At 39.6% G+C, this 24,194-nt stretch overlaps 1 protein-coding gene across 5 annotated transcripts in view; it reads right to left on the bottom strand.

Moving 5' to 3' along the window:
• Positions 1-17,971: 17,971 nt before the first annotated feature.
• mxd1 (MAX dimerization protein 1) overlaps positions 17,972-24,194 on the bottom strand; it is a 30,042-nt gene continuing 23,819 nt past the window's right edge. The window contains exons 4-7 of one of the 5 annotated variants that reach the window (XR_014531182.1): positions 23,845-23,959; positions 22,526-22,691; positions 19,742-21,924; positions 17,972-18,971 (exon numbers count right to left, since the gene is read on the bottom strand). Coding sequence is in view for 1 of the 5 variants with exons in the window: in XM_083527475.1 (XP_083383601.1) it covers positions 21,734-21,924; positions 22,526-22,691; positions 23,845-23,959 (472 nt within the window). In the remaining 4 variants the exon portion in view is untranslated. Of the gene's footprint in view, positions 21,925-22,525; positions 22,692-23,844; positions 23,960-24,194 lie in introns of all 5 variants that reach the window. The other 4 variants (XR_014531183.1, XR_014531184.1, XR_014531185.1 and 1 more) reach the window with 4 other exon arrangements.

Raw genomic sequence — 24,194 nt, 5'->3', positions numbered from 1 at the left:
GCTAATGCTAAGGCGGCACTGTGTGAACTGTACGGCGCTATTAGCGACCTGCAGAATGCTCACCCCGATGGATTGTTTATTATCGCCGGAGATTTCAACCATGTGAATCTCAGGACTGTGCTTCCTAAACTCCATCAGCATGTGGACTTTGCAACGAGAGGAACGAACACGCTGGATCTTGTTTACACAAACATCCCCGACGCGTACTGTGCGGAGCCCTGCCCCCATCTCGGATACTCAGACCACTGCTTTGTTATGTTAATTCCAGCATACAGACCACTCATCAGACGCTGTAAACCGGTTCTGAAACAGGTGAAAACCTGGCCAGAAGGAGCTACTTCTGTTTTTCAGGACTGTTTTGAGTGCACTGACTGGGATATGTTTAGAGAGGCTGCAACCAACGGCGATTCCATCAACTTGGAGGAGTACACATCATCAGTGACCAGCTACATCGGCAAGTGCGTTGATCATCACTACACGCTTCAACCAGAAACCGTGGATGACTGCAAATGTGCGTGCGCTGCTGAAACAAAGAGACTCTGCCTTCAGAACAGGGGACAAGACGGCCTTAAAAACAGCAAGGGCCAAACTGTCTCGTGCCATCAGAGAGGCAAAGCGCGCACACGCGAAGAAAATCCACAACCACTTCCAGGACAGCGGAGACACCCGGCGCATGTAGCAGGGCATCCAGGCGATCACAAACTACAAGACAACATCACCTGCTTGTGACCGTGAGGCCTCCCTCCCAGATGTGCTGAACGACTTCTACGCCCGGTTTGAGGTACAGAACAACGTGAAGGCAAGGAAGACCACCCCTCCTCCCACTGACCAGGTGCTCTGTCTAAACACAGCTGAAGTAAGGAAAACGTTATGCAGAGTTAACCCACGGAAGTCTGCTGGACCTGACAACATTTCTGGCAGAGTGCTCAGGGAATGTGCAGAACAGCTAGCAGATGTCTTCACTGACATCTTCAACATCTCCCTGAGCAGCAACGTTGTTCCCAGGTGCCTCAAGACAATGACCATTGTTCCTGTGCCAAAGAAATCGACTGTCTCCTGCCTCAATGACTATCATCCCGTCGCGCTCACACCCATCGTGATAAAGTGCTTAGAGAGGCTCGTCATGAGGCACATTAAGTCCCAGCTTCCACCCTCCCTGGACCCCATGCAGTTTGTGTATCATCCGAACCGTTCCACGGACAATGCCATCTCCACATCCCTCCATCTGGCCCTCACCCACCTGGACAACAAGGACTCATATGTACGAATGCTGTTTATTGACTTCAGCTCAGCATTCAACACAATCATTCCTCAACACCTGATCGAGAAGTTGAGCCTACTGGGCCTGAACACCTCCCTCTGTAACTGGATCCTGGACTTCCTGACTGGGAGACCTCAGTCAGTCCGGATCGGGAACAGCATCTCCAGCACCACCACACTGAGCACTGGGGCCCCTCAGGGCTGTGTGCTCAGCCCACTGCTGTTCACTCTGCTGACTCACGACTGTGTAGCAATGCACAGCTCCAACCACATCGTCAAGTTTGCCGATAACACGACCGTGGTGGTCTAATCAGCAAGAACGACGAGTCAGCATACAGAGAGGAGGTGCAACGGTTAACAGCCTGGTGTGGAGCCAACAACCTGTCTCTGAACGTTGACAAAACCAAAGAGATGGTTGTGAACTTCAGGAGAGCACAGAGCGAGCAATCTCCACTAATTATTGATAGATCCTCAGTGGAGATCGTCAAAAGCACCTAATTCCTTGGTGTTCATCTGGCAGACAACCTCACCTGGTCACTCAACACCAGCTCTATCACGAAGAAAGCCCAGCAGCATCTTTACTTCCTGAGAAGGCTGAGGAAAGCCCATCTCCCTCCCCCCATCCTGACCTTTGTTCTACAGAGGGACCATTGAGAGCATCTTGACTAGCTGCATCACTGCCTGGTTTGGGACCTGCACCGTCTCGGATCGCAAGACCCTACAGAGGATAGTGAGAACAGCTGAGAAGATCATCGGAGTCTCTCTCCCCTCTATCATGGACATTTACACCACACCCTGCATCGGCAAAGCAAACAGCATTGTGGACGACCCCATACACCCGTCACACACACTCTTCACCCTTCTACCATCAAGGAAATGGTTCCGAAGCATTCGGGCCGTCACATCAAGACTGTGCAACAGTTTCTTTCCTCAAGCCATCTGGCTTCTCAATACACAGAACTGAAACGGAACTCACACACACACTCACTCTAATGTGTGTTACCGAACTGTACAACCTGGACTAAACACTTAACACACACTCATTACCCATCTCAATCCAATCCACCACCATTTATTTATTTATTATTATTTATACTTGACCGTACCACTCTCTTACTTTTGAATGCTGCTGTTTTTTTGCACTACATTGTTCTGGTTATATTCACTCCCGGGTATAGTTTTTAGGTTTACTGGTCGGCGCTATATTTGTTTTTTTGTCTTGTCTTGTCTTGTCTTGTGTTGTCTGTCTGTACTGTTTTTTTGTCTGCACTGTTTGCACTAGGTTGCACTCGATGCACTTTATGTAGCTTTGTGTTGTGTTGTAGCTCTATGTTGTTGTTTAGTGTAGCACCAGGGTTCCGGAGGCACGTTGTCTCGTTTTTACTGTGTACCGTGTACCACTGTGTATAGTAGAAATGACAATAAAAGCCTCTTGACTTGACTTGACTTGACCCCACAACCTGCTCATATGAACTGAACTCCAGATCAACTGATAACAACGAGGAGGGGGGATGGATGGATGGATCAATTGATAGATAGATAGATAGATAGATAGATAGATAGATAGATAGATAGATAGATAGATAGATAGATAGATAGATAGATAGATAGATAGATAGATAGATAGATAGATAGATAGATACAGTGAGGAAAATAAGTATTTGAACACCCTGCTATTTTGCAAGTTCTCCCACTTAGAAATCATGGAGGGGTCTGAAATTGTCATCGTAGGTGCATGTCCACTGTGAGAGACATAATCTAAAAAAAAAAAAAAATCCAGAAATCACAATATATGATTTTTAAACTATTTATTTCTATGATACAGCTGCAAATAAGTATTTGAACACCTGTCTATCAGCTAGAATTCTGACCCTCAAAGACCTGTTAGTCTGCCTTTAAAATGTCCACCTCCACTACATTTATTATCCTAAATTAGATGCACCTGTTTGAGGTCGTTAGCTGCATAAAGACACCTGTCCACCCCATACAATCAGTAAGAATCCAACTACTAACATGGCCAAGACCAAAGAGCTGTCCAAAGACACTAGAGACAAAATTATACACCTCCACAAGGCTGGAAAGGGCTACGGGGAAATTGCCAAGCAGCTTGGTGAAAAAAGGTCCACTGTTGGAGCAATCATTAGAAAATGGAAGAAGCTAAACATGACTGTCAATCTCCCTCGGACTGGGGCTCCAGAAAGGTGAGAAATCAGCCCAGAACTACACAGAAGTAGCTGGTCAATGACCTGAAAAGAGCTGGGACCACCGTTTCCAAGGTTACTGTTGGTAATACACTAAGACGTCATAGTTTGAAATCATGCATGGCATGGAAGGTTCCCCTGCTTAAACCAGCACATGTCCAGGCACGTCTTAAGTTTGCCAATGACCATTTGGATGATCCAGAGGAGTCATGGGAGAAAGTCATGTGGTCAGATGAGACCAAAATAGAACTTTTGGGTCAAAATTCCACTAACCGTGTTTGGAGGAAGGAGAATGATGAGTACCATCCCAAGAACACCATCCCTACTGTGAAGCATGAGGGTGGTAGCATCATGCTTTGGGGGTGTTTTTCTGCACATGGGACAGGGCGCCTGCACTGTATTGAGGAGAGGATGACCGGGGCCATGTATTGCGAGATTTTGGGGAACAACCTCCTTCCCTCAGTTAGAGCATTGAAGATGGGTCAAGGCTGGGTCTTCCAACATGACAATGACTCGAAGCACACAGCCAGGATAACCAAGGAGTTGCTCTGTAATAAGCATATCAAGGTTCTGGCATGGCCTAGCCAGTCTCCAGACCTAAACCCAATAGAGAATCTTTAGAGGGAGCTCAAACTCTGTGTTTCTCAGCGACAGGCCAGAAACCTGACTGATCTAGAGAAGATCTGTGTGGAGGAGTGGGCCAAAATCCCTCCTGCAGTGTGTGCAAACCTGGTGAAAAACTACAGGAAACGTTTGAACTCTGTAATTGCAAACAAAGGCTCCTGTACCAAATATTAACATTGACTTTCTCAGGTGTTCAAATACTTATTTGCAGCTGTATCATACAAATAAATAGTTAAAAAATCATACATTGAGATTTCTGGATTTTTTTTTTAGATTATGTCTCTCACAGTGGACATGCACCTACGATGACAATTTCAGATCCCTCCATGATTTCTAAGTGGGAGAACTTGCAAAATAGCAGGGTGTTCAAATACTTATTTTCCTCACTGTAGACAGACAGACAGACAGACAGACAGACAGACAGACAGACAGACAGACAGACAGACAGACAGACAGACAGACAGATAGACAGATAGATAGATAGATAGATAGATAGATAGATAGATAGATAGATAGATAGATAGATAGATAGTTGGATGTGGTTCATTTCCACACTGTTGGAGGCACACAAAAGCCTTTGGATACAGCATTAAATTTCCCCTTCACTTGAACTAGGAGACCCCAACCTGTTCCAGCATGACAATGGTCCTGTGCACAAAGAGCTCTAAACTCTATTGTAGACCTTTGGGATGAATGTGAATGCTGACTGCACCCCAGGTCTCCTCACCTCACCTACATCAGTATCTGACTTTACTAACACCCTTGAGGGTAAATAAATCTCCACATAATAATGACGATTAGATGATTAAAGTATCAGGGCGTATTTTTTATGTGATATTTTTCCACAAAAAAAAAAAAAAAAAAACATTGTAGCCCCTCATAAAGAAATAAAGAAAATTATAACAATATTCAGAGCTATGTATTTGCATATCAGTCCATGATTAGCTCATATAATTTATGATGTAACAACACATACATGCCATGTGTCCAGCTACTCTGTGATGTTTTCTCTGACATTAGAAGTTATATTGAATGTTAATTTTATGTCTAGATTGTTTTTATGTGCATAAAACTGATTTAGGAGCTAAACAGTAGTTCTGTTTGTAGTCATTAAATAAGATCATGCTTTGTACCAATCACATCCAATATGCAAATTAACAGAGGATGAACCAATTATAGCTGAAGGCTTGAAGCCACTGGAGTTTTGAATCCGTGTTTTGAAAACTATAAACACCTTTGGGATAATTGTGAATGCTGAGTGCCCCCCAAGGCCTCCTCACCTCACCTACATCAGTATCTGACTTTATTACAGTTTTCCTCAGTTGCTTCGGAGCATTTCTCGAATCATCTTTAAGATTTGCAAATCAGTAAGTGCATTCTCAAAACAATGTAAACAAACACAATACACAATACACTGGATTTCTTGCAAAAGCCTGTTTTCTGCTGAAAATCCTTAGTACTTCTCTCAAAAGTAAATATTTGTGTCAATGAACATATCATTACCATCAAAATAATAAGTCCTTTTATCATCGTTTACGAACAAGATAGTCAAAATGCTTAGTAATTTTTTCAATATGACAATGCTTTATTTTAGTATTTTCTGTTGTAAACTATGTTTTGGATTACAAATATAGAAAATGCACGAGGCTGAACTGGCAACTATAAATGAACAAATGTACACATTACTGTATGTGGGATATTGATTGTAAGAGACTGGACAGGATTCACACTTTTTTATTTTTCTTCACTAGTGGACTGACTAAAAAATTACAATATAATGTCATTGTGATAGAAAATAAAAAGACACAAATTAAAATGTCAAAAGGTAAACATAGGAAACACTTCTTAGGCAGAACTGCGCATGCTGCACTATACAGTGTAATCAGTCTCTACCCCCTGACGTCCCGGTCTGTAGGGCCACAGATTTTCATCCACAACACAACAGATATCATCCCTTGCAATACCATTGTGAGGTCATGATTGACAACATGGTCCATTATAGTGGCTCTAATTTTATCTGAAATGTGTCTGTCTATGGCCTCTTCTTCCTCTTCCTCTATTTTACCTTCTTACCCTTCCAGCATGCATCCTTATTCCTGGCTCTTGACCATGTTCGTTTCCTAGTTGTTCATCCATTTTCAACAATTGTAAATCTGTGTTTTGCTCTTTTTATAAACACTCGCCAATTACAGTAAAGGTTCACGAGATTCAGCCTTGACCTATTTTAGAGAACTAGTTGATTATTGTTTGATCTGAAAATAAACACGCCCCTTCATTAGTGACATTCATCTGCACAATTCATCAATTCAACACATTTACCAAAAAAGTTTAATGGAACTGTGATGAAGAAGAGCTTGAGAAATTTTGACAACTGGTTTAACCATTTTGCATTTAATGACTTATGCAATGGACTGATGCCTAAATGTTTTGGGGGTTAAAACCATTTAGGTGAAACCAGTATAATACATTTTGATCAACATGAACATAAACAACTGATAATGTAGGAAACAGCAGACACTCGTACACAATGGATTAAATGATGTAGAAAAGCATTCGCAATTTGATCAAAGCAACGAGAAATGTTCTTATGATGAGCACAAATGACTAAATGATGTAGAGGTTGAACAAGTAGTTTTGAGAATTTAATTTCTGATCTGAGAAACGCTCCAAAGCCACTGAGAAAAACTGTAACACCTTTAAGGATTAATAAATCTCAACATAATCCTGTAGAACATCTTCCCAGAAGAGTGGAGCTCATTATAACAGCAAATGGGACTAAATGTGAAATAAGATGTTCAAAAAGTACATAGCAAAGTTATGGTCAGGTGTCCACAAACCACTGGACAGACAGACAGACAGACAGACAGACAGACAGACAGACAGACAGACAGACAGACAGACAGACAGACAGACAGACAGACAGACAGATAGATAGATAGATAGATAGATAGATAGATAGATAGATAGATAGATAGATAGACACTTCAATCAGAGCTGATGAGCTAGAGAATCAATCAACCAACACTTTCTGGCCCAATTACTTTGATAACCTTTATATACCTTCTGTCATCTCTCTATTGAAATTTTTATTAAAAATCTTCTCATTTCTTTTTTAACTATTTTAAATAAAATTAAATATTTTCGGATTGTAATATCAGCACGAGTTCACCACTAGAGGGCAACATGTGACAAAAAAAACTAGTTCTTTATTTCCAATGATAAACACCAGAGGGTTGTTGCACTACCTTTGGGGTAAAGGGGAATATTGATCTTCCCAGAACAACAAAAAGTCTGTGCTGTCTAAAACCAATAAAACACCACACAGACTAGCTTAAATTCTGATAAAGATATATGTGAGCTAAAGTAGTGGGACACCTGACTTTTCCATTTTCTTCCCCAAACTGTTACCATAAATTTGAAACTTGCATGTGGCTGTACAGGACATCTTTATAGTTTCCCTTCACTTGAACTAGGAGACCCAAAACCTGTTCCAGCATGACAATGCCCCTGTGCACAAAGCCAGCTTATATATTAAGATATGCTCTGATATAGAAGAGTAGAGGTTAATCTAACAGCAAATGGGGACTGAATGTGGAATGGGATGTTTAAAAAGGACATACAATCTAATGCTCAGGTGTCCACAAATATTTGACCATACAGTGTAACTAGTCTTGCTGTAAAACTAGCCAGTTTATAACTAGTTAGCTTTATGAAGACTATAATCAAATTGTGACCTCGATATAATTTAATTATCATAAAATATGGATAGAAAAATCTTCAATAGTCTTTGAAGCATTAGTTGCTTTTTTATGATTACAGATTTGGTTTGCTAATGGGAGCTGAACCTGACAGAAACAACTGTTCAGAATCACATAACATGCTACTTAAATCTGATCCTAAATCTCTATAATCTTCATTTCTCATCCTAGCCTGCTAGCCAACACGACACGATTTCTGAGAGAAATTAATCAGCCAGCTATAAAATACATTAACATTCTGTTTTTAAAATCCACAACTGCTAATAACAACTAACATTAACTAGCGATATATGAAATGTACAATTGTTTATGATAAATCATTTATAAATCAGAAGTATTTTCAGCTCTAACACTAATGTGAGCAGAATAAATATGATGACAGGGTTAGTGTTTATGTTTGTCAGTTATCTAAAAGAAGAGAATCTGAGAGGTATTTTTTATGTTCCGAACAGAAGCTCACAATCTACACCGAGACTATGCTAATCTTATGTTTAAGAAATAATAACACCTTTGCAATTTTCACAGTTAATGCTACTTTGCTAGCTAACTTAGACTAGCAATATCAGACCTTCTGAGTAAATGTATACACGATAATCAACTGTATGTTCATAATCATCTCTGGTAACATGTTAGCATGCTAGCTACCAAGAAGCTACCAAGATAAAATGTTAGTATATTTTAGATTCCGTTTTTAGAAATCCTTATGAAGTTATAGTGCCATGCTAGTTAGTCAAAGATAAGCAGAGAATTAGGCTAACGAAGCTAGGGGGTTCTCTAGTAACACAAATACACATACAATAAGAGTGTGCTGTCTGTGATTTGGCTTCTCTTTGGTGTGTCCTTTGCCATCGACACACTGATCCACATAAGCCTGTAATAATATTCCTGTCATCAACACACACACACACACACACACACACACACACACACACACACACACACACACACACACACACACACACACATTCCTAGAAGAGGGCGGACATTCATGACTCAAAAAACCACTATTAAGCACGGGAAGGGCACTAAACCAGGTCAAAGTTATTATTATCACACACACACACACACAAACACACACACACACACACCTGGTTGCCTCTCCTAGGTCGCTATTACACAGGTAAGGACAAGAAGAGAAACCAGTGGGTGGAGTTCTAATTAATCTACTATAATGTTGTTAAGTATCAAATTAGGACAAAGCCGACTCATTGATAATAAACATTTTCATTGTAGCTGTTAGCTGTAGTCTTCGAATATAAAAATATTTTGTCACGTGACCTACGGTTCTAATGTTATTATTAAAGGTTGGAAAAATATTAGGGGTTAATAATAGGTAGCTAAGTATCTAGCTAGTGCTAGCTAAATAACATTAACTTCGATGATAGCTTAGTTACTGGAAGCAATCGAAATGCTAATTCAGCTGTAGCTCATGTTGGTTAAGTTAGTCAGCATGCTGAGGTAGCAAACAGCAACGTTAAATAAAACTATTATAAAAAAAAAATAAAGAAATTGACTACATAATATTTCATGAGGTCTCCATGGAAACAATGATCCTGTTTCGGAAAATGTTTGCTAATTATTATAATAAATGTAATAAACACACTGGTATTGTCGTTAGTGTGTTCTCTCTGCTCATGAGCGTTTTGCACCATACAGGCCATGTTACAACTCCAATTCTTTTTCTTTCCCCATCTGCTCATCCATGGCCCCATGCAGGAGCCTTCATCTTGTTTCCTGTCAGGCAGAGAGCGGTGGAGGCAGGGAGCCTAGAGTTCACCATCTGATCGACAGCTTGAAGTTTGGCCATAAGTCTGTCACACTTTATACCTGTGTTCCTGTTTACAGCTCTTGATTTGTTCCCTTCTGCTATGAATCCAGCAGAGTTACACAAGTGTGTGTGTGTGTGTGTGTGTGTGTGTGTGTGTGTGTGTGTGTGTGTGTGTGTGTGTGTGTGTGTGTGTGTGTGGTAAATGATTTGTAGTCCAACTGAGTTCTTGATGCTCAATTTGTACAGAAAAACTGCCACTAGGGGGCACATTTACTGGCCTCTATGAGCCTTAAAAAAAATGTCCTTGTTCAGAAGATCTTAAGGGACCCAGGCTGACTTTATTTTTTTATTGATGTCATTCTGTCATTAACATGTCCTTTCTCTGAGACAAACTCCTGCATCGCAGGGCGGCATATAACTTTACAATGAGCAAAGTGATGTCGGCCCTCTTTCACATACTTAAGTTCACAGACACATATGCTGGCTGTAATTAATCGGGAAGCTAAATGTTTCTAAAAGTTTGTGGACACCAGACCATAAGATTTTTTATGTGCTTTCTAAACATCTCATCACACATTTTGTCTCCATTTGCTGTTATAATAACCTCCACTCTTCTGGAAAGATGTTCAAATAGATTATGGAGTGTGGTGGTGGAGATTTGTGCTCATTCAGCTACAAGGCTTTTAGTAAAGTCAGGTACTGATGGAGGTGAGGTGAGGAGGCCTGGAGTGCAGTCAGCGTTCACATTCATCCCAAAGGTGCTCAATAAGGTTTAGACCTGTGAGCTGTGAGTTCCTTTAAATCCTTTACATCAGGTTTTAGATGATTTCCAACACCTTCCCAAAATTCAAATATCAATTTAGCCATCAGACTTACTTTAGGGATGTTCTAAATATTTGAGCGAATTTAAGTTTCACCTCCTTGGGTTTGCGCATCTTCAGCATCTGAATGATTATTTGTGAAATATTCTTCCATAGATTTCTCCTTCTTTGTTGGCTAGCTGAGTTCCTGTGCACACATAAACCTTCTGAATCTTCAGAAGGTCTCTTTTCCATCTCCCGCAACATCATTCAGGATGCCGAATATGATTCTGAAGCTAAAGCGCAGAAGCTTTATGTGACCAGATGGAATTGTTCTTCTGAACTTGCACAGCACAGTGTCACTTCATACCACACCATACTGCAAATGGACACTTTAAACACAATCACACTTAATCAATTTAATTTGTACTGTGAATATCTGCCATACGCATCCATCCCCATCTAAATTCATGTATATATATTTTTTTTCTATAGTATATACTTTTTTATTTATTCACTTTATTTTTTAGCCTTATATTCTTTTCCTTTTTCATGCTTAAATGCTGGACAGTCATATAAAACATTTGACTGCATGTCGTACTCATTATGTGATAAATAAAATTTGAACTTAAACTTGAACTTAATTATTCTTTACACTTCCAAGAATCAAAAATTTCTGGTTTGGTAAGATGTCAGCAAGTGTGTTTGTACAGTAGGTATGTGTGTGTGTGTGTGTGTGTGTGTGTGTGTGTGTGTGTGTGTGTGTGTGTGTGTGTTTGTACAGTAAATATGTATGTGGTTTTGTGTCAAACTGATTGTCTTCCACTCAGTTCATAATCCACACGAGTATCTGTAGATGTGTTTTTCCAGCCTGACCTGAATTGCGTTCATTGAGTGATACAGGTCTTACCTGATTAGTGTATGCTAACCTGTGTGTGTGTGTGTGTGTGTGTGTGTGTGTGTGTGTCTGTGTGTGTGTGTGTGTGTGTGTGTGTGTGTGTGTGTGTGTGTGTGTGCGGGAGTTTGATGAAGGCCAGAAAGGTGAAGGTCTCTGCAACAGGATAAGCTTCCTGGATTTCACTAATCTGAAAGCCAGGGAAGAGAGAAAGGTCAAACAGACACTGACCTCCACACACACACACACACACACACACACACACACCTGACACCTGCAACTCATCCTGAAGTTCTGGATACACTTCAAACCTGAAACAGGTCTATCTGGTCTTGTGTGCCCTCATTTGACCCGTCTATGCCTGGACAAATAAGATGCTTTCTGACTGTACCTTTCGTATCATGCCACATTCTGCCACAAAAAATAATGAACATTCTTCTACTTAAAATAAAGCTAACAATTAAACCAGCTAGCACTTAGCTATTAAAGAAACCAAGAAAAGGCAGAGTGTCTATACGAAAGGGCTAAAATTGAAATATTTACTTCAGCTGTGTAGCTAAAATACAGAGAAAAGACTCAATGTGACTTAAATTACACTGTAATTATACTTAGCATTGAGTGCCAAGCAAACTCATAGTTTCTGAAATTCTATATTATAAAAGATAACTGGGTCACAAATCACGAGTTTAGAGCTTCTACGCACTCTCTGGTGATTTAAAATGAACACTAAAGTCCTCTTTGTGTTATTAGACTGAAAATAAATGTATCTATTTACCAAACTAGGCTGAATGGCGGTGAAAACACAGCTAAAACCTAAACATTTACCTCAGATGTGTTGCTAAACCACACAAAAAAATAAACACGACTAAAATTACACTCTAATTATAGAAGTTTGTTTAGCATTAGCCACAAAGCAAACTTATAGGTTTTGAAGGTTCATATAATGAAACACCAATGAAACACCAACATGTTACAAGTATTTATAAACGTTCTGGTATGTTAAATGAAACACAGAAAATAAGCATATTGATAATACCTGACTGAATAAATGGTGATGACTTTTCAAGTTATTCAACTTTCATTAATTTATTAGTGACGGTTTAAATAAGATAAAAACGTCAACATTTACTTCAGATGTGTGGCGAAATTACTAAGAAAAGACTTGGTGTGACTAAATTGACACTGTGTTTATAAGTAGCACAGACTGCTAAGCAAACATTTAAAATTATGGGACAATCACTTGCTGTTTTTCACTGAAAATCAGCCTTTTTAGATGAGAAAAGTGTAGCGTTTCAGCATATACCTATGATGCTGAAATCATAAAAAAAAGAAAAGACATAATACTAACTAAATTACTCTAATTATTACTTAGCTTTGGCCACTAAGTATTTATATATATATATATATATATATATATATATATATATATATATATATATATATATATATATATATATATATATATATATATATATATATATATATAGCTTTCTTATAAATATCCAAGACCTCTTTATATTATTAGGCTATTTTTAAGCTAACTATTTACCAAACTAGCACAGGGTCTTTATACAAACCTAGAAAAGCCTGAATGATGGTGAAAACAGGGCTAAAACCTAAACTTTTACCTCAGGTGTGTTGCTAAAATACTAAGAAAAGACACAATGTGACTAACATTACACTCTAATTTTACTTAGCACTGACTGCTAAGCAAACTTTATTATTATGAGACAACATGTGAACTAAAACAATCCGATTTATAACCACTAGCAGTAATTTTGCTGTAAATTAGACTAATGACATAGCTTTTTATTATTTATATTAGATATTTTATAAAGGTACTGAAAGGGCTCCATATTACAAATATCACACTGTAATTCTACTTAACATTGACTGCTTAGCAAATTCATAATTTCTAAAGATCGGCATTATAAAACATTATCATTACGCCATTAGATGAGTTTTTTTTCTTAAAACCACTCTTTTTATTTAATAGAAAATTTGACTAATTGAGAGAGTTATTAAATGGTCCTTAAATCATTTATAGAAATATTTTGAGATGTTCGTTGGGAGTGAGGACGATTAAAAATTACTTTATTAGCGGGACAGCGCATGTAGGACCTTTTGGGGACAAAGTGAGGGAGGCCCGATTGAGATGGTTTGGACATGTGCAGAAGAGGGACATGGGGTATATCTGTAGAAGAATGCTGAGGATGGACCCTCGAGGAAGGAGGAAAAGATTCCAAGGAGGAGGTTTATGGCTGTGGTGAGAGAAGACATTCATACCATTCGTACCATGTGGTGGAATGAACTTCCCCTAGATGTCCGTACAGCGGATCCCCTGGCTATCTTTAAGCGAACACTTAAATTAGCATATTCCAAGTTTGATTTGTTAAAAATCAAGAGTTATAGTCTTACTGATATTAAATTTGTAATCTAGCGTACCAGTGACTCAAAGCACTTTTGTACTTTTGTAGGGTGTCTGCTAAATGCCTCAATTGTAAATGTAAATGTAAGATATGCAGGTAGTTGCGTTGAAAGAGGCAGATGTAGAGGACAAAGTAGTATGGATACGTATGGTCCGCAGTGGCGACCATTAATGGGAGCAGCTGAAAGAAAAAGATAAAAATTACAAAAAGGCCAAGTGATGGTGTAAATAAGATTATAACATCAATATCTACCTTAGATATGCAGGCTTAATAAATTAAAAAACTCAATAAGACAAAACAAAATTCCAAATTAATATGACTGAAACTTTAAAACAAACCCATGAGCTCATCATTAGCAGAAAACCTCATTAGCCATAAAAGGTAAAGAGAAAAGAGAGAAATAAATAATAAGAATGTGATGCCAGAAAACATATTTTCTTCCTTTTAACTGTTTACAGTTCACTAACAAAGAATCAATGTTAGATTGCCAGTTCCCTCCATCTTGGATCTTGTATGTAGTGGAATGAAAAGTAGTTAGCAACACTACTAAATGACGTTATTACAGACCGTATGCTAACAGGTTATTAACTAGTTAGCAGATGCTCAACAATGGTGCAAACAAGGTCCTTACTCTTGATACGTGACAATTTCAAAACATTTACATTCATTTACATTTGAATGTTTTATTCAAATAAATCCCTTTCTTCTAATGCAAACCTCGACCTCTCCACTGAAGAAGCAACTGAACAGAGGGGAACACTTCTAGGTTTTTAGAACTGCGACCACCATTTTCTAAAGCCTGCTAATTAGCCAGCTAGTTTGTCTAGCAAGCTGTCAGCAAGGAACATTCAAAGACTAGAACTACTGTTGTTATGTTCTTTTTTCCAGGTGAAACACCACTGCTTGATTTTGAGAGCTCCAAGATGTAGCTAGATGTAGCATTTTATGAGCGCAGTCTGCAAAAAAGAAATAGGTAAAACCCTCGGCCTATATGTTCTGCACGTTTAAATACATTTACATGTTTAGTTTTTTATTCAAATTGGTATCTTTGGGCCATGAAGCAACGACAAAGCCCAGATAAAGAAGAACACCTAAACCATATTAGAAGTAAAGAGATCATCACTGTAAGGTTCCTCTCTGACAATTTACATATAGTTTAAAAGTCTGAACAATAAAATTAGTATGTGTCAAATTCTACCAAGAAAGCTAGCTAAAAGATTAGCATTACATTCTCAGGGTAGCTAAATGCTGCGTTGCCACGAACACTGCTAGTTCTAAATGAGTTTGTCTCTGCCATTTTCCACAGCTCTGCTTCCTTTTTTCAGTCTTCATGTTTCTTTATCCGGTTCCCAGACTCATTTGAAACATTTGACCAGAAACATACATTAAGTCGTGCAGGCTAGTGAGAAGAGGATGTCTGAGGTTTTTGGGGGAAGTTGTGCACTCTAAAATCTGACATTTTCATGAACTTTTGTGTGGTCGTTCAGTAGGTTCCCTCAAACCAGTTCTGTTTCTACAACTCTGTACAGACAGAGGTGAACTGTACAGATGTGAAAAGTGCTAAGCACATCTCAACATCTTAAGCAGGATAGGTTTCAGATAATAATTCTTCATATGGGAGAGAGAAGGAAAGTAAGGAAAGATAAGAGATCTGGATAGGTTTGTAAAGCTCAAAGAGAAAGAGTGGTCTTATCAATCGTTCCATCCTTCCTCTCTCTTTCTGTTTTCTGTCAGGTAATTAATTGCTAGCAGAGAACATTCCCTTTCTTCAGTCAGACCTATTAAGGGTTACAGCTATAGGGTTAAGCTCCTTCTCTTTCTCTCTCCTCTCATCTGCTTGCTCTCCATCTGTCCCGCTCCAGATTGCAGTGACGAGGCCCTGGTGGAGAGACGCCATCTTTTCTCCAGCGTGAGACCAAAAAGGAGAGGAGCTCATTGTCCAAACAGCTCTGGGATCTAAACGCTTTGGGTAGTATCACACCGAACCTTTCAAATGTTTAGTAACCATGACAACTGCTGTCAGGATACTGTAGAGTACAAAATATAGGTATCATGTATATGTAGAACACTGTAATACACAGCATAACGAGAGCACTTTATTCCTTCTACACCACAGCAATTAACCCAATTGGAGTTAATTAATAAAAAAAAAAAAAAAAGACATGTAACACGTTCTAGTTAGATGTAGCATTTACACCAGTTAGTGCATTTGCAGGTACATTTGTTGCTGTGGAATGTCTGCGAGACTGTTTAGCTCCTGTTCTCACAGATCAGCTATAAACGCTTGTTCCCTCACCAGCACCTCCTTATTCTCTCTTCAGGATCATAGAAAAAATTACTGTCATGACAAATAAAAATATAAATAAAAAAATTTAAGAAATTACCTCTGGAACGGGAGGCTTCTTCCATAAACATTAATCATCTACTACAGAAAACTCAACAATTGAACTGTTACTATAGAAACGCATTATGTAAATATCAGGTAAAATGAGTGTGTTTATGAAAAAACCTGCAGACAGTAAAAGATTTTTGTTTCTATATCCTTTCATTTGTACGTGTTAGTTGAACACTTTCTATGCTCGTAGTGTAGCTTAACAGAAACAAATTAGCGTAACGCTATATAAATTATACCAGCACAAAATATATATATATATATATATATATATATATATATATATATATATATATAAACTTAACCATCGGTGTGTTTGTAAAAGCGGAACTGAAATTATGTGACGTTTCAATTCAATTGTATTGTATTGCGCTTTTAACAATGAACATTGTCTGAAAGCAGCTTTACACAGATAATGTGGTGATGAAGAATGAATACGATTGTTCTTTATAAGTGTAAGTTTGTTTCAAGTCGTAACTATCCCAAACTCCTGCAGACCACCGAAGAGTTTCCTTTGATAATTCGACGATTTTACACGTCTGCTTGTGACATCACAATCTTAAAAACAGTCTCCCTTCTACCTGTAAATAACTGACATTTATATTGGAAATTGGCAGACACCCCCTTTATCTACAGCAGCTTACAGGCATCTCATTTATACAACTCAGCAGTCAAGGGGTTAAGGGCCTTGCTCAAGGGCCCAACAATGGCAGATTAGTGATGCTGTGATTTTTTCTTTTCCAGAGATATTTATAACTGTAACTATCTAGATGTGGGTTGCTAGGCAACCGATCACCTACAATTATGGAATTTTGCTACAAAAACAAACAAGCAAACATTTTTGTATTTTTTTTGTATTTTTTTATTTCAGATGTTACTAGCAAAGAGTAACAAAGTTCGTTAATGTGTACATATCGTTGCTGATGTTTTTTTCTTTTAGTCTCCGTTTATTTTTTCTTTTGGGAATAGGCGACATCCAAACAGCCGGCGTTTTCCGATTTCTCATGTTCTCGTTTCAAACGAAGTAGCGGCATAAAAACGTATCTGTTTGTTAATTCCGACTGAATGGCAAAAAACCAAACAAACGAACAAACAAACAAAACAGACATGGAGACATGTAGCTGTCCTGGAGGCAGTAGCTTTGTTGTTTTTTTTGTTTGTTTAACGTGTGCCTGGTTAGCGGGAGAACACACCTGAGACACGGTCACAATCTGTGGTGGGAATGACGTTTCGCCATGGGGTTTGCTTTTCCAAAACAGATAGTACATACGCTGCTGCTGTTTCTTTGTTTGTTTGTTTTTTGGTAACGTCTGTAACGTCGTTAAGGCTTCAGCCGTTTTGGTATCAAGAGCTCACACATTGAAGGAGTGCAAACGCCCGCACTCCACGTCATGGCCCCTGGATGTTCGCTAGCTGCAGGGTTGAAGGTGGCACAGGGTTTCAAACCCTCCCTTCAAAAAAAATAAACAAAACAAAAAAGGGGCGGAGTTTTTTTTGGGGGGACGGGGTTTGTCAGCGCCCGGGGCGCAGGGCGTTTGTGCAAATCCTTCAGCTGATGATTGTACAATTCGCCAATCTGCACAGATGGGTGTAAATCCTGCGTTAGTCAAACGTGCCCTTTATTTTTCCTCCACAGAATGTTCCAGAGGTTTCTTTCGGTTTTTTTTTTCTCTGCGCTGGTGTTAAAGGAGGGCAGAGAGACACACACAAAAAAAAAAGAGAAAACACTTTCTCTCACACACCACAAATAAAGAAGTACAATAAAGAATTTCTGGGTGGATTTACATGTATGTATGTTTGTATGTATGTATGTTTGTATGTATGTTCGTATGCATGTATGTTTGTTATGTATATGTGTGTGTGTGTGTGTGTGTGTGTGTGTGTGTGTGGGCTGAACCACCATTAGTTGGCCAGCTTCTTAGACACACATTGGGAGCGAAATTAGATTTTTGTACAGTTTACTGATAAACAAAAAAAAAAACAAAGACGATAGCAACTTAAATACAAACAGTTTCCCAAGAACCCCGACGCCAAAACCAGATCCTCGTTTGAAACCCTTTCTCTCCGTCTGTAGACAGTGACCCGAACACACACCCTGACATACACACACACACACACACACACACACACACACACACACACACACACACACACACACACACACACACACACACACACACACACACCCCTTTCCCATTCTAATAATCTCATCTCATCTTGGCGCTGCTTCTCATTCACGCTAAAATTTTTTTTGGAAGTGTGTGTGTGTGTGTGTGTGTGTGTGTGTTGTGGGGGGTGCGGGGGGTGGGGCTGGCTTTGTCATAAAATGGGGGCATGTTTTTTTTTTTTTTTTTTTTTTTAAAGGTGATTAAAATTTGCACATATTAAAACAATCCTATATATATATATATATATAATTATTTATTAAAGTTTTTAAAAAAAATATTTTAAAGTTTTTTTAGTTTGTTTTTGGTGCATTTCTTGCAAAGATTTTTTTTGGAGCTAATAAAAAATAGATAAAATCTACCTCTACATTCGGAGGACTTTTTTTTACACGTTAGTTTCTCGCTGTGCGTGCGTCACAATCCATTCCCGTGTCACATGACATGCTTTCATTTTTTCCCCCAGACTACCATCTCTACAACTTCACCAAACATTCTACATTCCCTAGTACTCATTTTCAGGTTTTCATTTCTTTTGCTCAATATAAAGATCTCTCTCTCTCTCTAGCTATATATATAGATAGATTTTAACGTATACTGTAATCCCCCGTTTTACCGGAGTTCGAATCTCACGCCCCGGTTTATCGCGGAATTGCATTTGCCCCATAACTAATTTGTTTGACTTACTGTAATTTCCGGACTATAAACTGCACCCATATATAAGCCGCACCCACTGAATTTTACAAATATATATATTTTTTAACATAAATAAGCCGCACCTGTCTATAAGCCGCTACTACACTAATGAACTTTACACAGGCTTTAACGAAAGACAGTGTCTGTTACACATGGTGTAACGGGTGAAATATGTTGCGCTTCGTTTTTGGGAAAAGACCGGCACAGCATTTTTCCAGTATTACTGCATGTGTGCAAGACCGAGGAATTTGTCCTTATTATTTTCTGATGCTCATTTCTAAGTTTTTTTGACTAACCCGTAACGCTGTCGCCAAGAAAAATAACGAGTTTTGGAAACCTGTCTGTGCTTATATGATTTCTGTTGTAACTGGAGTTAGCGAGCTCTCCCTTCACCCAGACTCAAGGCGTTACGACGGCTTGTATCTAAACAGTAGCCGACCAAGAAAGTCATTGTTCACTGTTTTCCTCCTTCCTTTCACAACTATTTCTTTTGGGAGTTTATCTTTTGGCATCGTCGTGCGTTTAAAAAAAAAAGTTTTTTCTCCCGATGCCGTGCAGCTCAGAACACAGGTGAGGTGCGTTTTTTCGTTTCCGTTCAGAAATTTCAATAGGCTAATGTTATGGGGTTCAGTTTTTTGGCTTGAAGTTTGTGAAACCGGGAAAAACCCAGAAAAAAATCATAAATAGGCCGCTTCGTTGTTTAAGCCGCGGGGTTCAAAACCTGGAAAAAATTGCGGCTTATAGTCCGAAAAATACGGCATTTTCCCGGACTCTCGCGGAGAGCACCATAAAGCAAAAAACGTATAGGGAATTGTTTTTATGGAGTTTTATGTTAAAATAATGAAATGTATTAATAAAAATATAATTATTAATTATAAAATGAAGTAAAATGTTAATACAGTACAGTACTGTATATTTCTAAAATATATGGATCGTAACCACTGCGATAAATGGGGGATTACTGATTTAAAAAAACGAATCAAATTTAAATTTTCAAACGAAAAAGAAGAATTGAAAATTACACACATTTCCACAGCCATAACAGCACAAAAGATCATCACAAATATTAGGCTAAAACACTAAATTGCTCTAAATCCACATCCGTATACACTGGAGATTCGTCTGGTCTGTGCAAATGAAACCACACATTCAGAACGAGAAAAGAAATAAACAAAAGAATAGAAAAATTAAACCCTAACTCAAGCCATTAAGCAAAAGACCACTTTAAATAGACTCTTTTTTGTTGTTTTATATATATATATATTTATCTGACATAGTATTTGGATTAAATAAATACTTTGTTATACATATAGACATATATATAGAGATATACTTCTGTAAAATATATACATCAAATGCGAAAATTAAACAGTTTCAAAACTGGAAAGGGGAGGAGGATGACGACAGGGTGTGTTAATACACACACACACCTACTTACTCAAACACACACACACACACACACACACACACACACACACACACACACACACACACACACACACACACACACACACACACAACAACAACCATGCTCAGAAAGAAGGTAAGCCCTTTTTGTCTGCCTTCCCATGATTCCAAGCACCTTATTATTATTTATTAAAATTCTAACTGACTTCCTGTTCAGTATTGGAATGTGCTTAACTTCCTTATTTCCGCTATATTTTTGGAAAAAGTAAGAACGAAAAAAAAAAGACACACTTGGCCCACTGCCCTCAGCCCAGAGAGAAAGGGATGGAACGACCCAGAGATGTTCAAATTTCCCATTTCGCCTGTCCCCGGCCCACCCGTCAGTCAGTCAGTCAGTCAGTCCCACGACAATCTCATGCTGTGATGCATTACGTTCCTCACGTCGACAGTTTATGTTTAAAAGAAAAAAAAAAAGTCAGGTGCCATGTTATCAGCAGCACCAAAAATCCAGATGTTGGTGATGTTGACAGCTCTTAGATGAGGAAGTCTGTATATTTTATTAAACGGTGTGTCTCTGCTTGACATTCGGATTTTAATCTAAAATGGTGGACATGTGGACAGTGTAGGGAAGATTATTATCTCAATTTAAGACTAGCTTAAAGACTACACCCGATACTGGAACTAGAGTAGCTGCGATCCCTCTTGGAGAGCAGCGAAAAGTCGATCGATGATGCCGGTATGTTGTTGTTGTATGTGCTTTGTGAAAAAAAAAATTCCTGCTGTGTGATCTTTGGTAGAAGCCGACCTTTTGGCGCTGATCTCGCAGAAGAAAAAAAAAAACGTTGCTCTCGGATCTGCGGCAAAGGGGTTCGGCTTACACCCAGAGGCTGCTTTTAAGTGCAAAATTCCATGCTGTGATAGGTCAGCTGACCGGTCAGGTGACCTAGCCCTGTGTCTGGAACATCCTGATCTGATTGGTGGATGACGGATGATGGAAGGTGGAGCAGGGTTAGCGTAGGCAGTGGGCGTGGTTATGAGAAACATCTGTATAACAAGAATGCACTTGGTCGGAGAGAGACGAGGGGAGGGCGGATGCGAGGGAGGGAGGATCTGATTGGATGGTGAAGGTATAAGAAGGTGTGGACACATGAGACTGCATTGAATTCATCTTTCTCGAGAGGGTTTGGTCTGGTTCGTACATACAAGGCGTGGCAGAGCAAGAGCATGGGTGAGCGCTCCTGTTCTGAAACGTTAAGTGGGTTGTGTAGCGGTTCACGTTGTCACGCTGAGTGAGTGTTGAAAGTGTTGGAGATGAAGGTTCAGGTAGGAGCAGGCATGCTCTTATAGACTTAAAGTTTTCTCCTGAGTGGAGGCAAGGTGGCGCAGGCTGGCGTGGCTGGAGTAGCCCTCATCACTGCAGCTGCTTCTCAGGCTGCCTCGCTCGTCCGAGTCGCTCACGCTGCTGGTGCTCCACTCCAGATCACCCAGCAGGTAGTCCGTTCCCTCAACGTCCACGTCCACATCCAGCTCTTCTGTAACGCAAACACACACCATTCAGAGATGGATTGTGTACATTTACATTTGTCGCATTTGCAGACGCCCTTGTCCAGAGCAACGTGCAAAAGTGCTTTGATTCTCTAGCAATGAATAAATGTATATATATATAAAAATAAAATAATAAACACATATAGAACACTGTGTGTAGCCTAAGAAGTGTGTGTGTGTGTGTGTGTGTGTGTGTGTATATATATATTTTTATGTTTGAATACAGCACAGTGTGTGTGTACTGTGATGTGTGTGTGTGTGTGTGCATTAATGTATGCACATAGGACAATGTAGTGTGGTGAAATTATGAGTGTGTGCATGGTGTGTAATTTGTGATGTGTGCAGTATGATGAGAGTGTGTGTACTAATGTGTGCGTGTGTGTGCAGTGTGTAATTTGTTACTGTGTGTATGGATGCAGTTTCTGTGTGTAAAGTGTGTGTGTGTGTGTGTGTGTGTGTGTGTGTGTGTGTGTGTGTGTGTGTGTATGTTGACTGATGGTGTAATGTGATTTGTGCATGTATAGTGTGAAATAATGTAGTAGTGTGCATGTGTTGTGTGTGTGTGTGTGTGTGTGTGTGTGTAGGCACCTTGGTCAGGGTCAGAGTCAGATTTGTCCGATGAGAAGGTGGACCCCAAACTGTCCATGCGTGTGCGCTCCACCCCCAGCTGTTCCAGCCGTCTGTGCAGGTGTCTCTGCTCCCGCTGCAGTTGGTCTAGCGTGTGCTGTGCCTTCCTCTCGCTATCCTCCAACCTCTACACACACACACACACACACACACACACACACACACACACACACACTTCAACCGCAGCTCTGCAGGCTTATATTAACACACTCATCCTAATATCTGTCATCGTCTCCATGGTAACAGCCCATGCACGATTGACGCTCCAAGTTTTCCAAAATCAGTTAAATATTAAAAAACAATCACAAGTGGGGGGGTGGGGGGGGGTGTGGCGGGTCTGGGTCGATCATGTTCTAAAAGCTGACTGGGTAAGATGTGGAGTGAGAAATATCTGGTTGCTCGACTCCATCGTTACTCCGGAGTTCAGGTTCTGCTGAAGCTCCAGAGACACAGGAGACGTGGGACTAAGGGGCGGAGGTGATCCGAGGCATAAACATAATGAACATGTACAATGCAGCGAAATGCAAACAAAACAAAACACTCTGTTAGTACAGATTAGTCTGAAATCTGTCAAAAACAGTTTGTGTTATATGACCAAAAGTATTGGGACACGTGACTTTCCCCACCTACATGTGGTTCTTCCTTAAACAATTGTGTAGGACGTCTTTGGATGTGGTAGAATGAAATTCCAGCTTTACATGGGCCAGCTTTATGAAGATCTGCTTTACATGGGTTACATTGGAAGATCTCTTGCTGTAGAGCTATTGAACATTAAATGTGAATGCTGACTGCATCCCAGAGCCTCCTTACCTCACCTACATCAGTACCTGACTTTACTGAAACCTTTACATCTGAATGAGCACAAATCTCCATAAAAATCTAGTAGAACATCTTCCCAGGGGAGTGGAGCTTATTATAACAGCGAATGGGGACCACATTTGGAAAGAGATGTTCAAAAAGCACATTTGATCAGGTGTCCACAAACTTTTGTCCACATGTTGTATGACTTCTGTACATTCCCTGGTCTCTTCTCACGTCTCTTCACTCTGATGCTCTAACTCCAGAGAGGAATTCTTTTTAGAATGAGCGAGTTAGAGTAGAAGCTTTTGCCAAAGGTCACGATGAGGAGCATGTCCTTCTAATGAACGCTTGACTAGGGGGACGTTTAATATAGTTGTTTCTTGGTTGTTAAGATAACATTTTTGGTTAGTGTGACACACTGACACACACACACACACACACACACAGTCTCTCTTACTCTCTCTCTCACACACACACACCTTAATGTGATCCTTGGCCTTCATTAGTAGGCTGAGGGTGGTGTGCCGGTTGGAGTCTGGTCCCAGAGGCACCAGGGACTTCAGGCGTTCCAAACATAACCGTAAATGTGCCCGCCTGGGAGAGAAGAGAAAGAGAGAAGGAGAGACGGCAAGAAAAAGAGAGAGAGAGAGAGACAGAGAGATAATTATATTTCAAGTACACACTCATGAGAAACACCTGTTCCGGGTTGTGTAAAACATGACCACTGTAATGGGGGGTGGGGGGTTGAGATCTGTTAGACATGCTAATTCTCGTTCCTTCATTCTCAGAAATACATGTTCTGTCTCCAGAAGGAAGGTTTGAGACCTGA

Source organism: Silurus aristotelis (assembly GCF_946808225.1).
Source record: "Silurus aristotelis genome assembly, chromosome: 23".
In the NCBI taxonomy this organism is placed as follows: Eukaryota; Metazoa; Chordata; class Actinopteri; order Siluriformes; family Siluridae; genus Silurus; species Silurus aristotelis.
The sequence above is the reverse complement of the archived record's forward strand: the minus strand, read 5'-3'. Positions and strand labels throughout refer to the sequence as shown.